This window comes from Diceros bicornis, chromosome X (assembly GCF_020826845.1).
Source record: "Diceros bicornis minor isolate mBicDic1 chromosome X, mDicBic1.mat.cur, whole genome shotgun sequence".
Lineage (NCBI taxonomy): Eukaryota > Metazoa > Chordata > Mammalia > Perissodactyla > Rhinocerotidae > Diceros > Diceros bicornis.
In genome coordinates, this window is record NC_080781.1 from 123,888,807 (window position 1) to 123,905,275 (window position 16,469).

General features: G+C 43.7%; 1 protein-coding gene across 5 annotated transcripts in view; it reads right to left on the bottom strand.

Annotated features, from left to right (window-relative positions):
• Window positions 1–4,169: 4,169 nt before the first annotated feature.
• Window positions 4,170–16,469, bottom strand: part of MAP7D3 (MAP7 domain containing 3) — a 33,725-nt gene continuing 21,425 nt past the window's right edge. For 3 of the 5 annotated variants that reach the window (XM_058536829.1, XM_058536832.1, XM_058536830.1), the window contains 8 exons: window positions 15,965–16,089; window positions 15,490–15,695; window positions 13,490–13,622; window positions 12,087–12,222; window positions 10,979–11,083; window positions 9,903–9,956; window positions 7,998–8,100; window positions 6,743–6,962 (listed from right to left, as the gene is read on the bottom strand). In XM_058536829.1, coding sequence (XP_058392812.1) covers window positions 6,763–6,962; window positions 7,998–8,100; window positions 9,903–9,956; window positions 10,979–11,083; window positions 12,087–12,222; window positions 13,490–13,622; window positions 15,490–15,695; window positions 15,965–16,089 — 1,062 coding nt within the window. In that variant the 3' untranslated portion in view covers window positions 6,743–6,762. Of the gene's footprint in view, window positions 4,944–5,568; window positions 5,868–6,742; window positions 6,963–7,997; window positions 8,101–9,902; window positions 9,957–10,978; window positions 11,084–12,086; window positions 12,223–13,489; window positions 13,623–15,489; window positions 15,696–15,964; window positions 16,090–16,469 lie in introns of those variants that run through there. The other 2 variants (XM_058536833.1, XM_058536831.1) reach the window with 2 other exon arrangements.

A 16,469-nucleotide genomic window follows, 5' to 3' on the forward strand; every position in this document is an offset into this window, starting at 1 on the left:
GGGGACACGGGGATGGTGTGGGCAGAGGTAGAGGTTGCAGCTTCTAGATCATCGCCACACACCTCTGAGGCTCATGCTCTCAGGCCATCCAACCCGCCCACACCCACGTGGTCATTTCTAGACGGCACTAGAGGTCCAGTGAAACGGGTGTCTGATGCAGGCCATAAGGGCACCTCGTCAAATGACATGTCAGCTGAAGGCAGGGTCGGGAGGAGAGGCCGTTAGTCTTTGATGAGCCTCATGCCCAGGGTAATAAAAGAAAAGGGCAGAACCCCTTTGGTGCTAGCATTTACCATTTCCCTTCTAAAGAAGGGACTCAAAACCTGTCAGCAAGAAAGCAGGAGCATTTTTATGAATGAGGATTGACCGTGTGTGGGTGGGTGAGTGGATGAGTGTGTGTGTGTGTGTGGGGGGGGGTGTGTGAGTGTGGTTTCCCTAGAGAAATTAGCAGTTACCTGAGGGAGCGGGAGGGGTGGGGAATTGAGCTGGCACCCCTCCGCTTCCCGAGGGAGCAGGCTGGGTTACAGCCGTGGGACTTGGGCACGTCTCTCTGGACTCCCCTGCAGGGAGAGACCACGCCACATCTCCAGTGCCCTCCACCTCTGCTCCACTTCCGCAAACCCTGGACCTTTGCAGCAGCCACTCACCTCTCCTCTCCCCCACGCGCTCCTGCCCTTCCCGGTCCTCCCACTTATTCTCACTGCGCTAGCTCTTCACCCTCCAGTCAGCTGACTGCTCCAATTTCTTCTCTCAGCCCCTTCGCGCCCTGACTTCCCTCCTTGTCTGCCCTGGATTCTATGCTCTCTCACTTCAACTGTTCTTACCCCCTCAATCCTGTGACCCTTTTGCCTTCCTATCCCACTTGGCCTGCAAAAACCCAGCCCACACAAGGGCCGAAGAGCTCTGCTGAGAAAAGGCCATGGACCTACAGACCGCAGCCAGCAGCACTGTGTGAACTCCTGCCAGGCCCTCGACTCTGCCTAAAATGCCCCGTCACCACTCCACCACTTCCTCCATAGTCCCCACAGATTGCCTCCGCCACCTTCCTCACCCAGGAAACAGGCCCATCGGGGGTCAGCCTCTAGCAATTGCTTGCCACACGAGGCCTGCCCTTAACACTTAAGCATCTTGAGAAGCACCTTAGACATTGTATCTAATCCTCACAGCCAACACTGGCACTATTGTCCCCATTTTCCAGATGAGAAAACTGAAGTTCAGAGAGGTTAAGAGGTTTGCTTAAGGTCACACAGCTAAGAAGTGACAAACTGCCATCCTGGGCACACCACTAGCCATCACTTAGGACACTGCATTGCCATAGAAACGGTGAGCCCCTTAGGCAGGGACAGTGTCTGAGGCATCGTGATGAGGAAATTATCACGCACGGTGCTCGGTACTTAATTTTAAGAGTGACAACCATAAGACTCCGGAGGAAGGAGGAGAAATTTCTAGTTACCAAATTGTCAGCAGAGAACCCTATTCTCCCTCATAGCTAAGGGGATCAGATTATCAAGAACATACGTGCTTGGGCTTAGCAGGGTTGGTTCTGGAGTTACACTGCCTGGGTCCAAATGCTGGCTGCTTTGCCACTTCTACTCATGAGAACTTGAGCCTGTTTCCTCACCTGTAAAATGAGACAGAATTCCTACCTTGCAGAAGCACGTGCAGATTAAATGATACTACAAGTGCTGAGCGGGGCCACTGACACCCAATACAAGTGCTCAATAAACGTTAGCAATTATTTCTAGCTCCAGCAGCAAAGACAGTACATTACCCGGCATGCCACAAGCCACCGTTCCCACTCCCAAAGCAGTATGGAGCGCTGGCTTTAGAACCAGAGACCGGAATTCCAGTATCGGCTCTGCCTCTTTCTGCTGTGTGACCCTGAATGAATGCCAATCTCCACAAATCTGTGTCCTCCCAGATAAAAATGAATACCCTCACAGCGTTGTGTGAGGGTTTAAAGCAATGCCTATAAAATACGTGTAACATAACTACAGTTATTACAAAAGAGTTGGGGAAATTATGAGACAAATCCACCTGGAAAACACTGGAGCTGAATTGGTGGGGAGACCAAAGGCAAGGTGGCCTTTCTGGGGCCTGCAGGGTGCAGAGGGCACGGAACGTGGCACAGGGAATTGACCCCTGATAAAATGCGATGGGAAGTCCGCCTCCAGGCTTTGCATCTTGGCAGCAGCTGCTGCTCCTGGTTTATGCCTCGCCTCCCCATCCTCTGCCTCTTGCCAGTGATGCCTCAGAACTGAAGGGGCTCAGATTGTAGCACAGCCCCTCATTTGTCAGATAAGAGGGTTCGGAAGGGCCGTAATGTGCAGTCACATGGCGAGCTCACAGCCACCTGGGCTGGGATTCCGGCACTCAGATCCCTGGCTAGCATCCTTTACAGCATCCCATACTGCACATTTGTGGTTGCCAGGGATTGCGGCTGTCAAAAGGCCTCATTCCACACGCCGTGTGCAAGATGACACAGATGTAGGGCAGGTGCTGATATGCAGAATGCACTGATAGAGGCCAGGGACCAGCTTCTCAGGGGAGAAGACACCAAGAGGCTATCCAGAGAGGAAGGGAAACTTGAGGAGACCAACGTGTCCTCTAACAGGTTCAAGGGCACTCAGTCCAGGGCAAGAGGGGGAGGCTAGGCCACTGTCCATCACTTTGGAGCTGTAAACAGGGTGCTTTGACCGTGTTTCAGGTTGTGTGCACGCCAGGTAAGATCCGGTTCAACAGCTCCAACGGCTGGACCAACAGTCCGGAACGCAAAGTGGGGAATGGCTGCCACTGTTCTCATAAGCACCAGACCCCAAGACTGGGGATAAACAAGGACTTCACCTTACCAAAAACAAAACCTAATGGAGTAGGATATATTTCAAGACTGAAAATGAACCATTTATGGGCAGATCAGAACATTTATTTTGCCAAGCACAGTAAGTGATGCCATGAAGAGATGTGTATGTAACAGAGCACAACTTCGGCCTGAGCACACACTCAGACTTTAAACAGCAAACGTGTTTTCCTCATCCATGGCAAGCACCCCACGCGAGGTTTCAAGGGGCTGTGGGGGGGGGGGGCGGGCGGCGCGAATGGGGAGTGACTGCTTAAAGGGGAATGGGTTTCTTTTGAGGGTGATGAAAATGTTCTGGAACTAGATGGTGGTGAGGGTTGCACAGCATTGTGAATGTACTAAACGCCACTGAACGGTGACTTTTGTCCTGTGAATTTTACCACAGTATAAAGAAAGACATTTAATCACTGGCCTCAAATATAAGTCAGAGCTGTCACGGGGAAGAGTAACGAGCACCGAAATAGGTGCAGGAAGAAGACTAGAGTTGGAAATTGACATCTTTATGTCCCAGACGCAGAACTCTGCCAAGTCACCAACTAGCTGAAGAGGGGCATCAGAGGATTTGATTACTATTTATTGAACTAGCCGAGTGCCTGTGGTCATAGCTTGGTTAACAATTGGTGTCACCTTTTATACCACCACCAGTACATTTTTTGTTATTATAATGAAAAGAAAACTTGCTTTATCTGCAATGTTTATTTCACAGAGCACACATTTATATGGAAGTGTAACAGAGTGTTTCAACATGTGACATTTGTGCAGAAAAATATCAGAAACTCATTTGTTAGGATGATTGTCTCTGCCTTCTATATAAAAGAGCTAGTGTATAAAAATAGTTTTTAAATCTAAGGCACCAAGCTCTAATCTATAACAAAGGTACAGTACTCTGAATAGCAAAGAATTAGAGAAATCAGAAAGAATTACTTTCTTTTACTAATCCAAGACTGGTGGCTAGAAAGGAACATGGGCCTGCTTCAAACTATCTGTGATTCACCAGAACACTCATTACCATTAGGATGACTAATTTGCATTCAAGTTTTAGTCAACGGTTTAAGCAGGATTCGATGGAGTTCAGGAAACCTATCCCGTGTGCACGTGCGCATGTGTACATCTGTGTGCCCATCTACCATGGGGACTGTAGAATAACACCGCTCCTGTACTCACTTGCAGCCAGTGGCTAGAGAAAGGTGAGCAAATTTTGGTTCCATATCCCAAGTCTGAGTGTACACTGAAGGGAAGGACTAGAGAGCACAAGCAGAAAAAGATACACAGTAAACATTTCAAGGAATTAAACTCACCCCACCAGACAACAGCCAAATACTGCTTTATGCACACAATAAAAATAACGTTTTTGTAGATAGAGCCAATACATACTTCGAAAGGAAACACTGACAAGAGCATGAAAGAAGCTAACTGTTCCAAGATCACGGTTTCTAGAACTACCCGCATTTGGGGCATCAGTGCCTGTGCACTCGGCTGGCAGACGATGGCAGAGTTAAAAGCATACACAGATAATGGTAAAATGTGATTTCCTCTATTTTGCAACCGTCTGTATTTGTATATTACAGACAATCCAACAAGGCTCTCGTGAGCAATCTGGAGTCCCTCACGTAACCCATTATGCTCTCTACAAGATCAAAGGTGAGTTTTTAATTGCTAAATTAATGTAACTGTTAAATAGAATAAACATTAGTTTAAGATTTCAAATATGTACGGAAAGAAAATGATTTCTTTGGTAGCGATTCTTTTAGAAACTCCAGAGTTACCATCTTGTAAAGACGCCCTGGATGCACACTTGCACACGTGTGGTCAGGACAACGTAAGAATGAGAGACAATGGCAATTTTTATAGGAAGACAAAAAGGCCTCTTTACTCAGAACCCTTGCTTGTCAGCAAGAGTCAAGATGGTATGAGCATCTTCTGAGATACGTTAAGGTGCCTTTTTGGTGTTTTCCCTTTTTTTGATGGTCATTTTCTTTGCCATGTTCAAATCCGAGGTGGAGAAATTTGGGGAGATGGGCCTGGAAGTTGAAATCCAGAGTGGTGGAGGATGAATTCTCTCCCAGGCAGCATGAGGTCTACTTATCTGACCAGAGGGAAAAAGGAAAGAAAGAAGATTAGTAGAGAAGATGCTGGTCTCACAGCAACTGGGCCCTGGCCTCCCTTCAGGGTGGGCCTGGGACCCTCGCCAGCCCCCCTGGAGTTGATAACACATTGGTGCTCTTATAAATATTCCTCACGTCCCCAACCACCAAATGGACCCCAGCTGCCTCTCCATTTCAAAGAGAGCTTCTCAAGGAAAGAATAACAAAGGGCTTTTGGTTTTGGAAACACAGGTTGAGAGACTAATTCCCAAGACCTCACTAACCATCTGCCCTAAATGATGGTCTGCATGCCGTAAAGCAGCCAGTGGATCAGGAGGTGGATCCCTCAGAGCAATCTGAGAGGGATCAGGGGTTTGAAAAGAACCTGCTTTGTGTATCTGGCAGGAAATGCAGGACATAAAAATTAGAATCAAGTCATTTACTCTCTCAAAACTAACTTAATGGAAGACTCTTCAAAATCAACCTAGCCTTTAGACCCACCACTGTCTTCTCCCTCGCCTCCAAAGTTACATGGTGCCAAGACGGCCCTGGAACAACAGCCGGAAGCAGAGGAGGGTTCAAGGTCAACTGCCTTTCAAGCAAAGTGAAGATGGGACGAGGCCTTACCCGATGGAGCAGAAACAGATTTGTTTCTTTTCTTGCTGTCTAAAGGTGTCTGGGGACTTTGGTGGAATGTCATGGAACCTTTCAGATGATGTTTTTCACTACCAGGAGGGATACTGGACATAAGAGGCTCTGCCATGCTTACGATGTCAATCTTCTCACCGACCCATTCCTGTGCTGGCAAATGTAAACTCCTGGAAGGTCCCACAGTGTTGCTGGTTTCCTTCGCCTTTCCAGTTTTTGCTGCTCGGCTGGTCATTCTTTTGGTGGACAGTCCGGAAAGAGATGTTTTGGTTAGAATCCTGATTATTCCAAAACCAAGGTTTTGTCCTGAAAGAAGCTTTACCCTTTAATTAATTTCTAAGAAGTTCCTTGGAGTAATTGAACTTGCAGAATCATGAAATGGGAAGGCTGGAAGGGACCCTGGAGATCACAGAACACACTGGTTTCCAAATTGTGTCCTAGGGTTCCACGGAAACGCCAAGGGGGGCTAGGAGCAGTTAAGCATGCAGGGCTCTGGGAACCCTGTCCCTACTTGAAGCTGATCCAGAACAGGCCAGTAAGGTGGTGAGGACTAACGTGGGCTTTCTAGCTCCAGTGCTCTTTCCATCACTGTGCCTCTTGGTGGATTTTTGTTTCCATGGGCCTTGTAGGTTAATGTCTTTTCAGGCCATCGCCCGAGGAGTCTTCCTTTCCGAGAATCTGTTCCTGCTCTTCCGACCTAACCTCTGACCCTCAGTTTCCCCATATGTAAAATGAGGACATTAATATCAAACTCAGAGTTGCAATAAGAATGAAAATAGGTAATGTAAAATGCCTGGTATACTCAATGCCCCCATTGAGCAGTCACTCAATGTCTCCTTCCCTGGTTTATGAGACAACATTAACCAGTGTGAAAAAAAGCACAGTTTGGAGTCACATGTGTCTGGATTTGAATCTGTGCTCTGCCCTTTAACAGTGGGACGTTGGATAAATAAGGCCCATAACCCCTCCGTGCCTCAGTTTCCTTGTCTATAAAAATGGGGATGCTAATCCTTACCCAGCGAGGCTGCTGTGGGGATTAGTTTGTTTCTGTAAGCCAAGTTCTCGACATAGTGTTTGGTACAAACTAAGAGCTCAGTCAATGATCTTGTGCATCATTCTAAGAATGTCAATCGTAGTCCCACCAAGCTTATTTGGATAAGCTCGCCAAGTGACTCACCTGGTACCCTTTTCCTGAGTCAAAGGGTCTTGCACATTTTTTTGTCCAAAGGTTTTCATGTCGCCGTTAAAACATGTTTTTGTCTCTTGATGGACTTGGCCAGAAGTGGCGTCTAAAACCACCAGCTTGGGAGTTTTCTTCACATTTTTAAAACGTGTTTTGAGTTTTGTGGATGAATCCATGCCATTTATAAAGTCTGGGAAAAGCAAAGAAAAAGATTAAAACTGGAGTTTCAACAACAAAGACAAGAAAAGCAAACAAAGGCTGTGATCCTGCCTCCCCAGAGTCCTGCCGCATGACTCTTTCTGCCTTCAAAGCACAAAGGGGCCACCTGTAAGGAACTTGTCCCCTCTCCTTCGCCAGGAAAGAATTCCAGGCCAGAGGGCAGGACTGCACTATGCTTCTTACCCCTCCTCCTGATTCCCCACCCAGCCAATAAAGCCTTTTATTTTAGTCTCACCTCCAATGCTGCCTCCTACCTTAACCTTTCCTCAGTGCCCTAAGGCAGACCCTACACCTACCCTGTTCCTACTGCTATGTTCTCATTGCATTTTGGCCAAACTTCTTTTACTGCAACCAGCTCGTGGCAGTCTCACTGTCTGCTCATATGTCTGTCTCCCCACGGGCTATGATTCCTCAAGGCTGAGGCCCAGCGTCTCTTCATCTCTATCTCCCCAGTACCTAGTAGAGTGCCTGACTTGCGTGTTCAACACCCGCTTGTTGGATTATGGGTGGACAATCACCGCAGTGGTTCCTGCTCGTAAGGGAATCTACAATATATTTTAGAGGGCACGTATATCTTGACCTGATTTTAATTTTTCTCAATACAGTGAAAAGTGGTCTTCCACCTGTGGCCAATCACGGACGCATTATGAGACCCGGAGCTATGAAATGCTAGGAAGCCTCCCATTTGGCTAAGAGCTGCCATCTATAGTGTATCAGCACAACCTGAAAAACAGTAACAGCAGCAGCACAGCAGCTCATAGTTACTGAGGATTCACTATGTGTCAGGCAGTATTCTAGCATTACATGGATTGTCTCATTGAAATCTCATGCCTGCCCTAGGACGAAGACAACATTAGCTTCCCCTTTCTCAGGCAGGAAAACTGAGCACAGAGAGGTTGAGTAGCTTGCCCAAAGCCACACAGCTCAGAAGCGGAGGAGCCACTGGATGAACCTAGGCAGTGTAGCTCCTGAATGGTGACTAACAGAACTCAAAAGGCAACCAAACCTGACGGATTCACGTCTTCGGAGGAATCCTCGTCACTTTCTGACTCGTCCTCATCATCTGCCTCGTCCTCCTCATACATGTCATTGCCAGATGTTTCTGCAGCCTATGATGAAAAATGAAAGTCATGATTACATCTAATACTCAATCATGCTGATGTAGTTTTATTTTTTTATTTTTTTTATTAATTAATTAATTTACTTTTTTCCCCCAAAGCCCCAGCAGATAGTTGTATGTCATAGTTGCACAGCCTTCTAGTTGCTGTATGTGGGACACGGCCTCAGCATGGCCAGAGAAGCGGTGCGTCGGTGCACGCCCGGGATCTGAACCCGGGCTGCCAGCAGCAGAGTGCGCGCACTTAACCGCTAAGCCACGGGGCCGGCCCCATGATGTAGTTGTTTTAAAGAAGACAGATTTCATGGCTGGATTGATGGCTAATTTTCATCATTTCAATTAAAAGGTAGAAAAATCTAACCTCTTTGACCCCAAGAATCTGCAGGGGACAGGACAAGTGGCCCTAGTTGCGTCTTTCACCTATGGAAAGACATTCAAGAATGAAAGACTTCCCTGAGTGGGAGCCAAGGGACAACAGCTTCGTTGACATGCAGTCTCTGCCCGCTTGGAGTCCTAGCTAAGCCAACATGGGGCCAATTGGTGAACAGCTAAAAATGTTCTTGGCTGCTGCACAAGGTAGAACTTCATTTACCCAGAGGGCTAAATGATCTTTGAGATGGTGACTCCAAGCACTTTTCAGAAATGACATTTCTATTCTATATTTTCATAATGATATGAATGACCCCAACTGGGTAACTGTAAACAGACAAAATATCAGTTTTGTAGCACAGAGGGTAAAGAGTATAGAATCTGAAGAAAAATGGCCTCGGATCATGCTATCCATCAAAAGACAGGATGCTGGTTGGGGCCAGCCCTGTGGCGTTGTGGTTAACTTCAGCACACTCTGCTTCAGCAGCCTGGGTTTGTGTGTTCAAATCTCGGGCGCAGACCTACACCACTTGTCAAGCCATGCTGTGGCGGTGACCCACATATAAAGTAGAGGAAGACTGGCACAGATGTTTGGTCAGGGCTAATCTTCCTCAAGCAAAAAAAAGAGGAAGATTGGCAACACATGTCAGCTCAGAGTGAATCTTCGTCACCCAAAAAAAAAAAAAAAGAATGGATTCTGGGGTAAGCAAATACTTATGAGATAGACCCAAAAAGCACTAACCATAAAGGAATAAAATTGCTAAATTTGAGTTCATTAAAATGAATTTCTGTTCCTCAAAAGACCTTATGGGTGTGTGAGACAAACTACAGAATGGGGGCTGACACCTGCAATACATATATCCAAAAGGCTAAGAACCAGAACAGGGAGAAACTCCTACAGATGAATAAGAAAAAGGCAGGTGACCAGACAGACACATGGGCAAAGGACTTGAAAAGGCACTTCACCAAAGTGAACTTCCAAATGGCCAAAAAGCATATGAAAAGGCACCCAACTCCATTAGTCATCAAAGACACTGACAAATTCAATGATGTGAAAGTTAAGAACTTCTATCCAGCAGAAGACAGCATTAAGACAAGACAAGCCATAAGCTGGGAGAAGATACCTGCAACACATATAAGCAAGCAAGTAGTAGTATCCAGAACATTGACAGCACTACAAATCAGTAAGAAAAAGGCAGATCAGCCCAAAAGTTTTGGGAAAAAGATCTAAACAAGCATTTCACACAAGCAAAAACACGAAAGCTAGCTAAAGATATGAAAACATGCTGAACTTTTTTAATAATCAGGGAAACGCAAATGTGATACTTTATTTCATAACCACCAGACTGGCAAACATTAAAAAGTTGGCAAGAATGTGAAGCAACGAGAATTGTTATACACTGCGGGTAGGAGCACGTAGACTACCTTTGAGGCATTCGAATCTGTCTTTCTTGTCCGCTTCATAATTTCCTCAATTCTCTATTTAAAGGAAAATAATTCAAACATGACAACAGATTAAAAAAAAACAGTGGTCCTGAAGAAGTTGATAATTTCCATTTTCCAGAAGAGGACAGTATCAGCGACTGCTCCAAAGCCATAGACTTAACCAACACAAGACCCTAGGGCGGCAGTTGGGCTCCTCATTCTGATCCTGGTTTCACAGTCATCTACAAAATGCCTTGAGAGGTGACAGTTATACTTGTTCTTGTAACACAGAAATCCAAATGACTTCTCACTCCTAATGTTGCAGACTTGGAAATTCATTACTTACACTAAGCACATATTATTGCCAACCGATTACAACTTTTTAACACAGTTTTATTCTGAAGAGACCCTGACTGAAGCCGACGTTAATGAAAAGAATGCACCCCAAGGACGTGAGACTGTCAGAGGTTTTGTTACTAGAAAGAGCACACACAGGAGGGATAAGAGTTCTCTCCCCAGTGGATACTTCCTTCCCTGAAGGTGAGGAGAGCGGCAGCTCTCTGGCCTCAGGATGACCGATCTGACAGAGAGGCCTTGCAGCACCTCAGCCTGCACGGGGCTTTCCTTGCTCTCAGAAGAGTGACATGAGTTACGCAAAGTGACGTCCTATCTTACCAACAGCCTGTACCCCCGCCTCTCAGAGAGGCCTGCACCTTCTGCTTCTTCCCACTCAGCTACTGCAATTTCCAGCCCAGTCTAGAAGCAAGTCTAACTTCCACCAACCCCTACCACGACCCGAGTAATTCTGTGCCAAGGAGCTTTGTTCCCAGAGGTTGCTATATCGAGGCATCACTGTAAGGGGCACCAGTAGGCCATGAGGGAGAGGTACGATCAATCAGAGGAGACCCTTCTAGGAAGGAGAGGTCAGATCACCTGATAAGGAAGAAGAGAGGATAGAGGGAAAACGAGGGGCTAGTGCATCGCTTACTTGTGATTTTCAAAAACGTGTTTTGAAATCCTGTGCCCAACATTGTTTTAAACAAAGAATCGAACCCCCGAAAACAGAGAGAGAGTACCTTTTTTCTTTCTAATCTCTCTTGCATATTCTGTAACATAATCCTCTCGTGCTCCTTCTTGCGTTTGTCAGCCTCCTCCTGAGCTTTTATTTTGGCATCGCCTTTCTAGGAAATTTGTATAAAAATATGATTTAATCTCCGTATATCTGAGTGACATCAGAGAGCATTAGTTTAAAAAGTTAAACAGTAAAATGTTATCCAGCATCAAAGAATGTACTCTTTCGATTGAGAGTACCTATACATACAACATTCATGGATTATCAGTTTTTAAAGCATTAGCTAAAAGGTACAAAACTAGGCTAACTATTATCTTGAGGATTTAGAAGGCATGTTAGGCCCCTCCAGGACCTCAGGGTTGTCATTACAGTGGTTATCAGACGCCTACAGTTTCAAAGTATTTAAGTGTGTAGCTATCCATTAACATAGCAACAGGAGCCAAGTCTTAACACTTCTCAAAAGCACCGAGAGGATTCTTTAAGGTATCTTCTCAAGGAATGCAAATACATAGTCATTTATGTAACATATAACTGATTCTGATGAATATAACACACTAAAACTGGAATATAAATTAGGCTTTGTTAATAATTCAAGTTGAATATAGTCTGAACTCAGTTTGGGGATTTATTGACCTGGTGATTTGAATTTACATGGGTGAGACATTCTTATTGGTGAATCTGATGACTTTAAACTTTAGAGGTATTCCTAGTTTTTATCTTATCTGTTGGGGGCTGTGTGTGGGGTACCGTTGTGAGTGTCACCACAGGATACAGGATCAGGAAAACTCACATAGGATATTTAATCTGTGCAAGTAATTTGGATTTCCCGAAACCAAGCCATAATATTGTTTATGCAGACAAATTAGAGGACTACTATCTATAATTTGCTGCTTTCTGCTTTTGTTTCACCTGGAGAACATTCTAGGATTTTGCCAAGGGTGGCTGAGAATAACCTGCAGTGGTACTGGGTAATGGCTAGACTGTAATGGAAAACTGCAGCCAGAGAAGGCTGCAACTGCTCATCATTCTTGAAAAAACAGATTTCTGCTTTAGGTTTCAACTGAATTTTATAATGTGGTTCTCATCCCCTGATAAAGTGCAAAGCAGCAAACCTGTAGTAGCACTTCCTGGTCTTGATCCTGACATCCTTTCTTCTTTTTTATCTCCTTTTGTGGTTGCCCACCTTTAGATTTTGAGAACTCTTCTTCTTGGCCTTCAACTGCTGTCTTTGCCACATCTTTCACCTTTCTAATGACAAAGAATATTTAAGTAACACTTAGTATTGGTCTTGGGCTCTACCATCCGCAGCTTGCAATAGTATGTACATTTTTATAGTGAAACTACTTGCGTACAGCAATACAATTTATGTTTACACCAGACTCACTACATTTTCCGTTGTTGCTACACAGGATTTGCATAATTTCACCCTTTTTAAATGGGGGAAACTAGCCTTTTGGAGTAGAAAGACATTTCTATCAAGCAGTAGGCTACTTTGCATCTTAAAACACACACACACACACGAGATATTATCACTCCTTCTTAACTGTTTTAGACAAATGGGACCCTCCAAAAGGTCTCATTTACACATGCTCCCACCCAATCCCACATGGGTGTGTGAGAGGGGTAATTTAGAGGAGGATCTGGTGGTACCCGGAAGAGGAAAGCCCAGTCTGCAGTGACCAGGATTCAGGGCTTTTAAAATGCTAAAATTAGCCCTGTTTACATGAAGCAATGAATAATATTCTTCAAGTTATAGTTTTTTGCTATTCACAATATCCCCTTCTCCTCCTTTCTCCTAAACTCATATAAAGTATATGAAAAGCACGCGATTATATTTCAAAAACACTTAATACTTAAAAACAAAGTCAGGACTGTAGTTACTCTTTGCAGGCAGTGGACAGAGGTTTACATTACAGGGCCCCAAATCAAATGGGCCTCAAGATTGAGGATCAAGAAACCTTTAGATTGAGTTAGAATGCACACAACTGTACATGAGATTTGTTGCCCACAGGAAATCCTTCCAACAATGACTGATGAGATTCAGGTGTCACAAAGGTCATTGGAAAGCGCCCCTAGTAAAACATGAGGCAGTACACTTTCCAGGTTTATAAATTCTAAAGTTACAAAAGCCTTTTGAAATAAAGAAAGGGGCTGACATGAGTGAATGCCAAGAGAAAGCATCTTGTGTGATCACTCGGGTGCTGCTGCTGAGGAAAGGGTCCCTGACACGAGTCCGGGTCTCCGTATGTATCTTTATAGCTCACCTTACTTAATGACACATGACACAGGGAGACTAAAGAGGACCATACCATCACCTACACACCAGCGTCCTCTCTGCTTGAAATCCTTCCTACACATGTTTAGAAGGCAACGAGTAATTTCCAATTCACACTGAAGAAAAACTCAGTTACTCTTTGAGAATTTATAATATATCTAACTTGAGGATAAATTTTGACTTTCAAAATTTGGGCCCCAGCCAAGATTTATATTATAGAAAGGATGATTTTGTGCCGACCTTTGCTCCATTTCTTTTTGTAGTCTTTCTTCTTCTTTTTCTCTTTGTTCACGAGCAAGGCGTCGTTTTTCTGCCAAGATTTTTGTTGCCTCCTCAGCATTCATAGTCCCTGGTGTGCTTTTATTACCAGACTCTAGTTTAAATTAACATGTAAAACAGTTTAGGGAACTTACTGCCTCTAAGCCCAACACAGAGGTGCAAGACAACCAACAATATTAAAAAACCCAACAATATGTACATGGCCTGAAATTTATAAATAACAAGCAATCTATAAATGATTATATAACAGATTTTGTTCAAAACCCCAACTCTCTCTCCAACAACAGAAGTAGCATTTTATTTCTTTTTAACAACTACTTGTTCCAAAATGAAATAATGTACTTCTACTTTGGTTTAGCTGTTCTAAGAAACCTGACTAAATTGACCTGATGGGAAAAATGATTAAGATATACTGAATATAGAGGAAGATGAGCTTATGCTTGGCCCAAATGAAGTATAAAAATCTTAAATACTCGACTAAACAAAAATATATCCAACATACATTTTGAAATTTGTGCATCATTTTTACTAAATAATTACTGTTTAGCTAACCGTTGATAATAGTATATTACTATATTTGGTTGATCATTAAGAGGCTAACTGTAGATAACCAAAGAAACCAAGACTATCAGTAAAATAAGGTGACCACATGGAAGCATATTATAATATTTTAGTCCATGTGACTAATTTCTTTATTTTAAATAAACCACATAAGAAAATGAAGATTTTAAGACACCAGGAATGAATAATTTATAATAAAAAGATTGTTTCTGTTACAAAGAATTCATTGTGGAATTCCTTCAAACAGCAAAATTTCCTACCATATTTTTATTTTATTTTATTTTATTTTATTTTATTTTTGTGAGGAAGATCAGCCCTGAGCTAACATCCATGCTAATTCTTTTTGCTGAGGAAGACCGGCTCTGAGCGAACATCTATTGCCAATCCTCCTCCTTTCTTTCCCCAAAGCCCCCGAAGATAGTTGTATGTCATAGTTGCACATCTTTCTTGTTGCTGTATGTGGGATGCAGCCTCCGCATGGCCGGAGAAGTGGTGCCTCGGTGCGTGCCCAGGATCCGAACCCACACCGCCAGTAGCGGAGCACATGCACTTAACCGCTAAGCCACAGGGCCGGCTCTTTCCTATTTAAAATTAAGTATATTTAAAATTAAGTAATGCCCATGGTTATTAAGAAGGCATGTGGGGGCTGGCCCCGTGGCGTAGTGGTTAAGAGCGCACGCTCCGCTGCTGGCGGCCTGGGTTCAGATCCCGAGCGCGCACGGATACACCACTTGCCAGGCTATGCTGTGGCGGCGTCCCATATAAAGTGGAGGAAGATGGGCATGGATGTTAGCCCAGGGCCAGTCTTCCTCAGCAAAAAAAGAGAAAGATACGCATGGATGTTAGCTCAGGGCTGATAGTCCTCACAAAAAAAAAAAAAAGAAAGAAAGAAACTATTAAAAACACATTTAAAAAGAATGTATGTGATAGGCAAAATACCACTATGCTACTTTCAGGAACCCATATACTGCCCAGACACACATTATGGCCTGTGTATAGAAACTGACTTACAGCTCCTGAAAGAAACCTGCTCAGCCACAAATGACTAGATATGCTCTCTCCAAGGATGGCAAGTACCTTAGGGCCATTCACAGAACCATCCGCTATCAGAGCTGGAAGGAACCGTAGGGATCACCTAGACCAACGTGTTCATCCAACCGGTACTTTTAACATCAGTTCCAAAAAGGGATTTTCCAAACCAATAAGGGGGTGGGGGTGAGTAAGAAGCTCTGGCAAGGACAAGTAAGCAATGTGCCGGTGATTGATTAGGTTCTCTTTATCTAAAAGAAAGCTCACCCCCTAAAGTTCTCTGAATTGGGGAATAAAATGAAGTTGACCATCCCAAGCTACCTTAAGATTTTCTGTGTTGCCAAAATAAACTTCTTAGAGAAGGAACTTACCTTCATAGGTCATATGCTTTTGGCTTATAGCCTCAGAGCTGTTAGTGGTTTTAGAAATTGCTTCTCTTTTCCTTCCCGTAGTATTTAATGCATTTTGTGCAATTAGGGTACGTTGAACAGGAATTATTTTAGAGGAAGGAGAAGATTGTCCTGATTGCTTTGACATGATGAGTGAAGGTGATGGGGGGCGATTCTTTTGAACTTGCCTGTTGGGAAAAATTAATAGTTAATGGGGGAAATCAATATGGTTTTGTAATAAATATGTGCTAATTAATTTTTAGTGTACCATTTCATAAAATATAATGTCTTGATATTAGAAGATAATGGTATTTTATGATAGCAAAGGTAAATCCATTTTTAAAGGTTTTTTTCTTTACGTTACCATGCATACTACATTATCTAGTTTATGAAACACTGATGTGAAATTTATCCTGGTAAAATACCTATCAGGAACAGTTGCAAATAAGCTACTTACTTAGCACTGACAGGAGGGAGCGGATGCAACCCACTTGCAGGAGATGACCTTCTGTAACACAGTACGTGCGATGATGGGCGCTTCTTGGTAACAGAGTTTGAGGCTTGTTTGTCCACTTGTGATTTCTGAACAGATCAACACCATCAGATAAGAAATTACTAGCATTTACCTTACTGCAGCTGGCTTTCCTTTTTAAGAGAAAAATATTCTGAAGAAAATACAATTATAGATCCTTAAACTCCCAATTTTCCTGTCATGCATGAGAATTAGGTACAGAGATACATTCTCCCAGACTAACAACTCATATTATACAGTTCAAGAAGGTCATGGGAAATAATTAATTTAAAAGAAGTCTTTTACTTCAAAACCTAATTCTATTTCTAAATCCTAAGGGTCTGCAGTATTTCTCAAAAACTATTTCTTCAGTTTAGAAATATAGTTCATATAAACTGTTACATTTTCTCCCTTCTACTAAAAGTTAACTAATATTTCAGCTTTGGGGGGA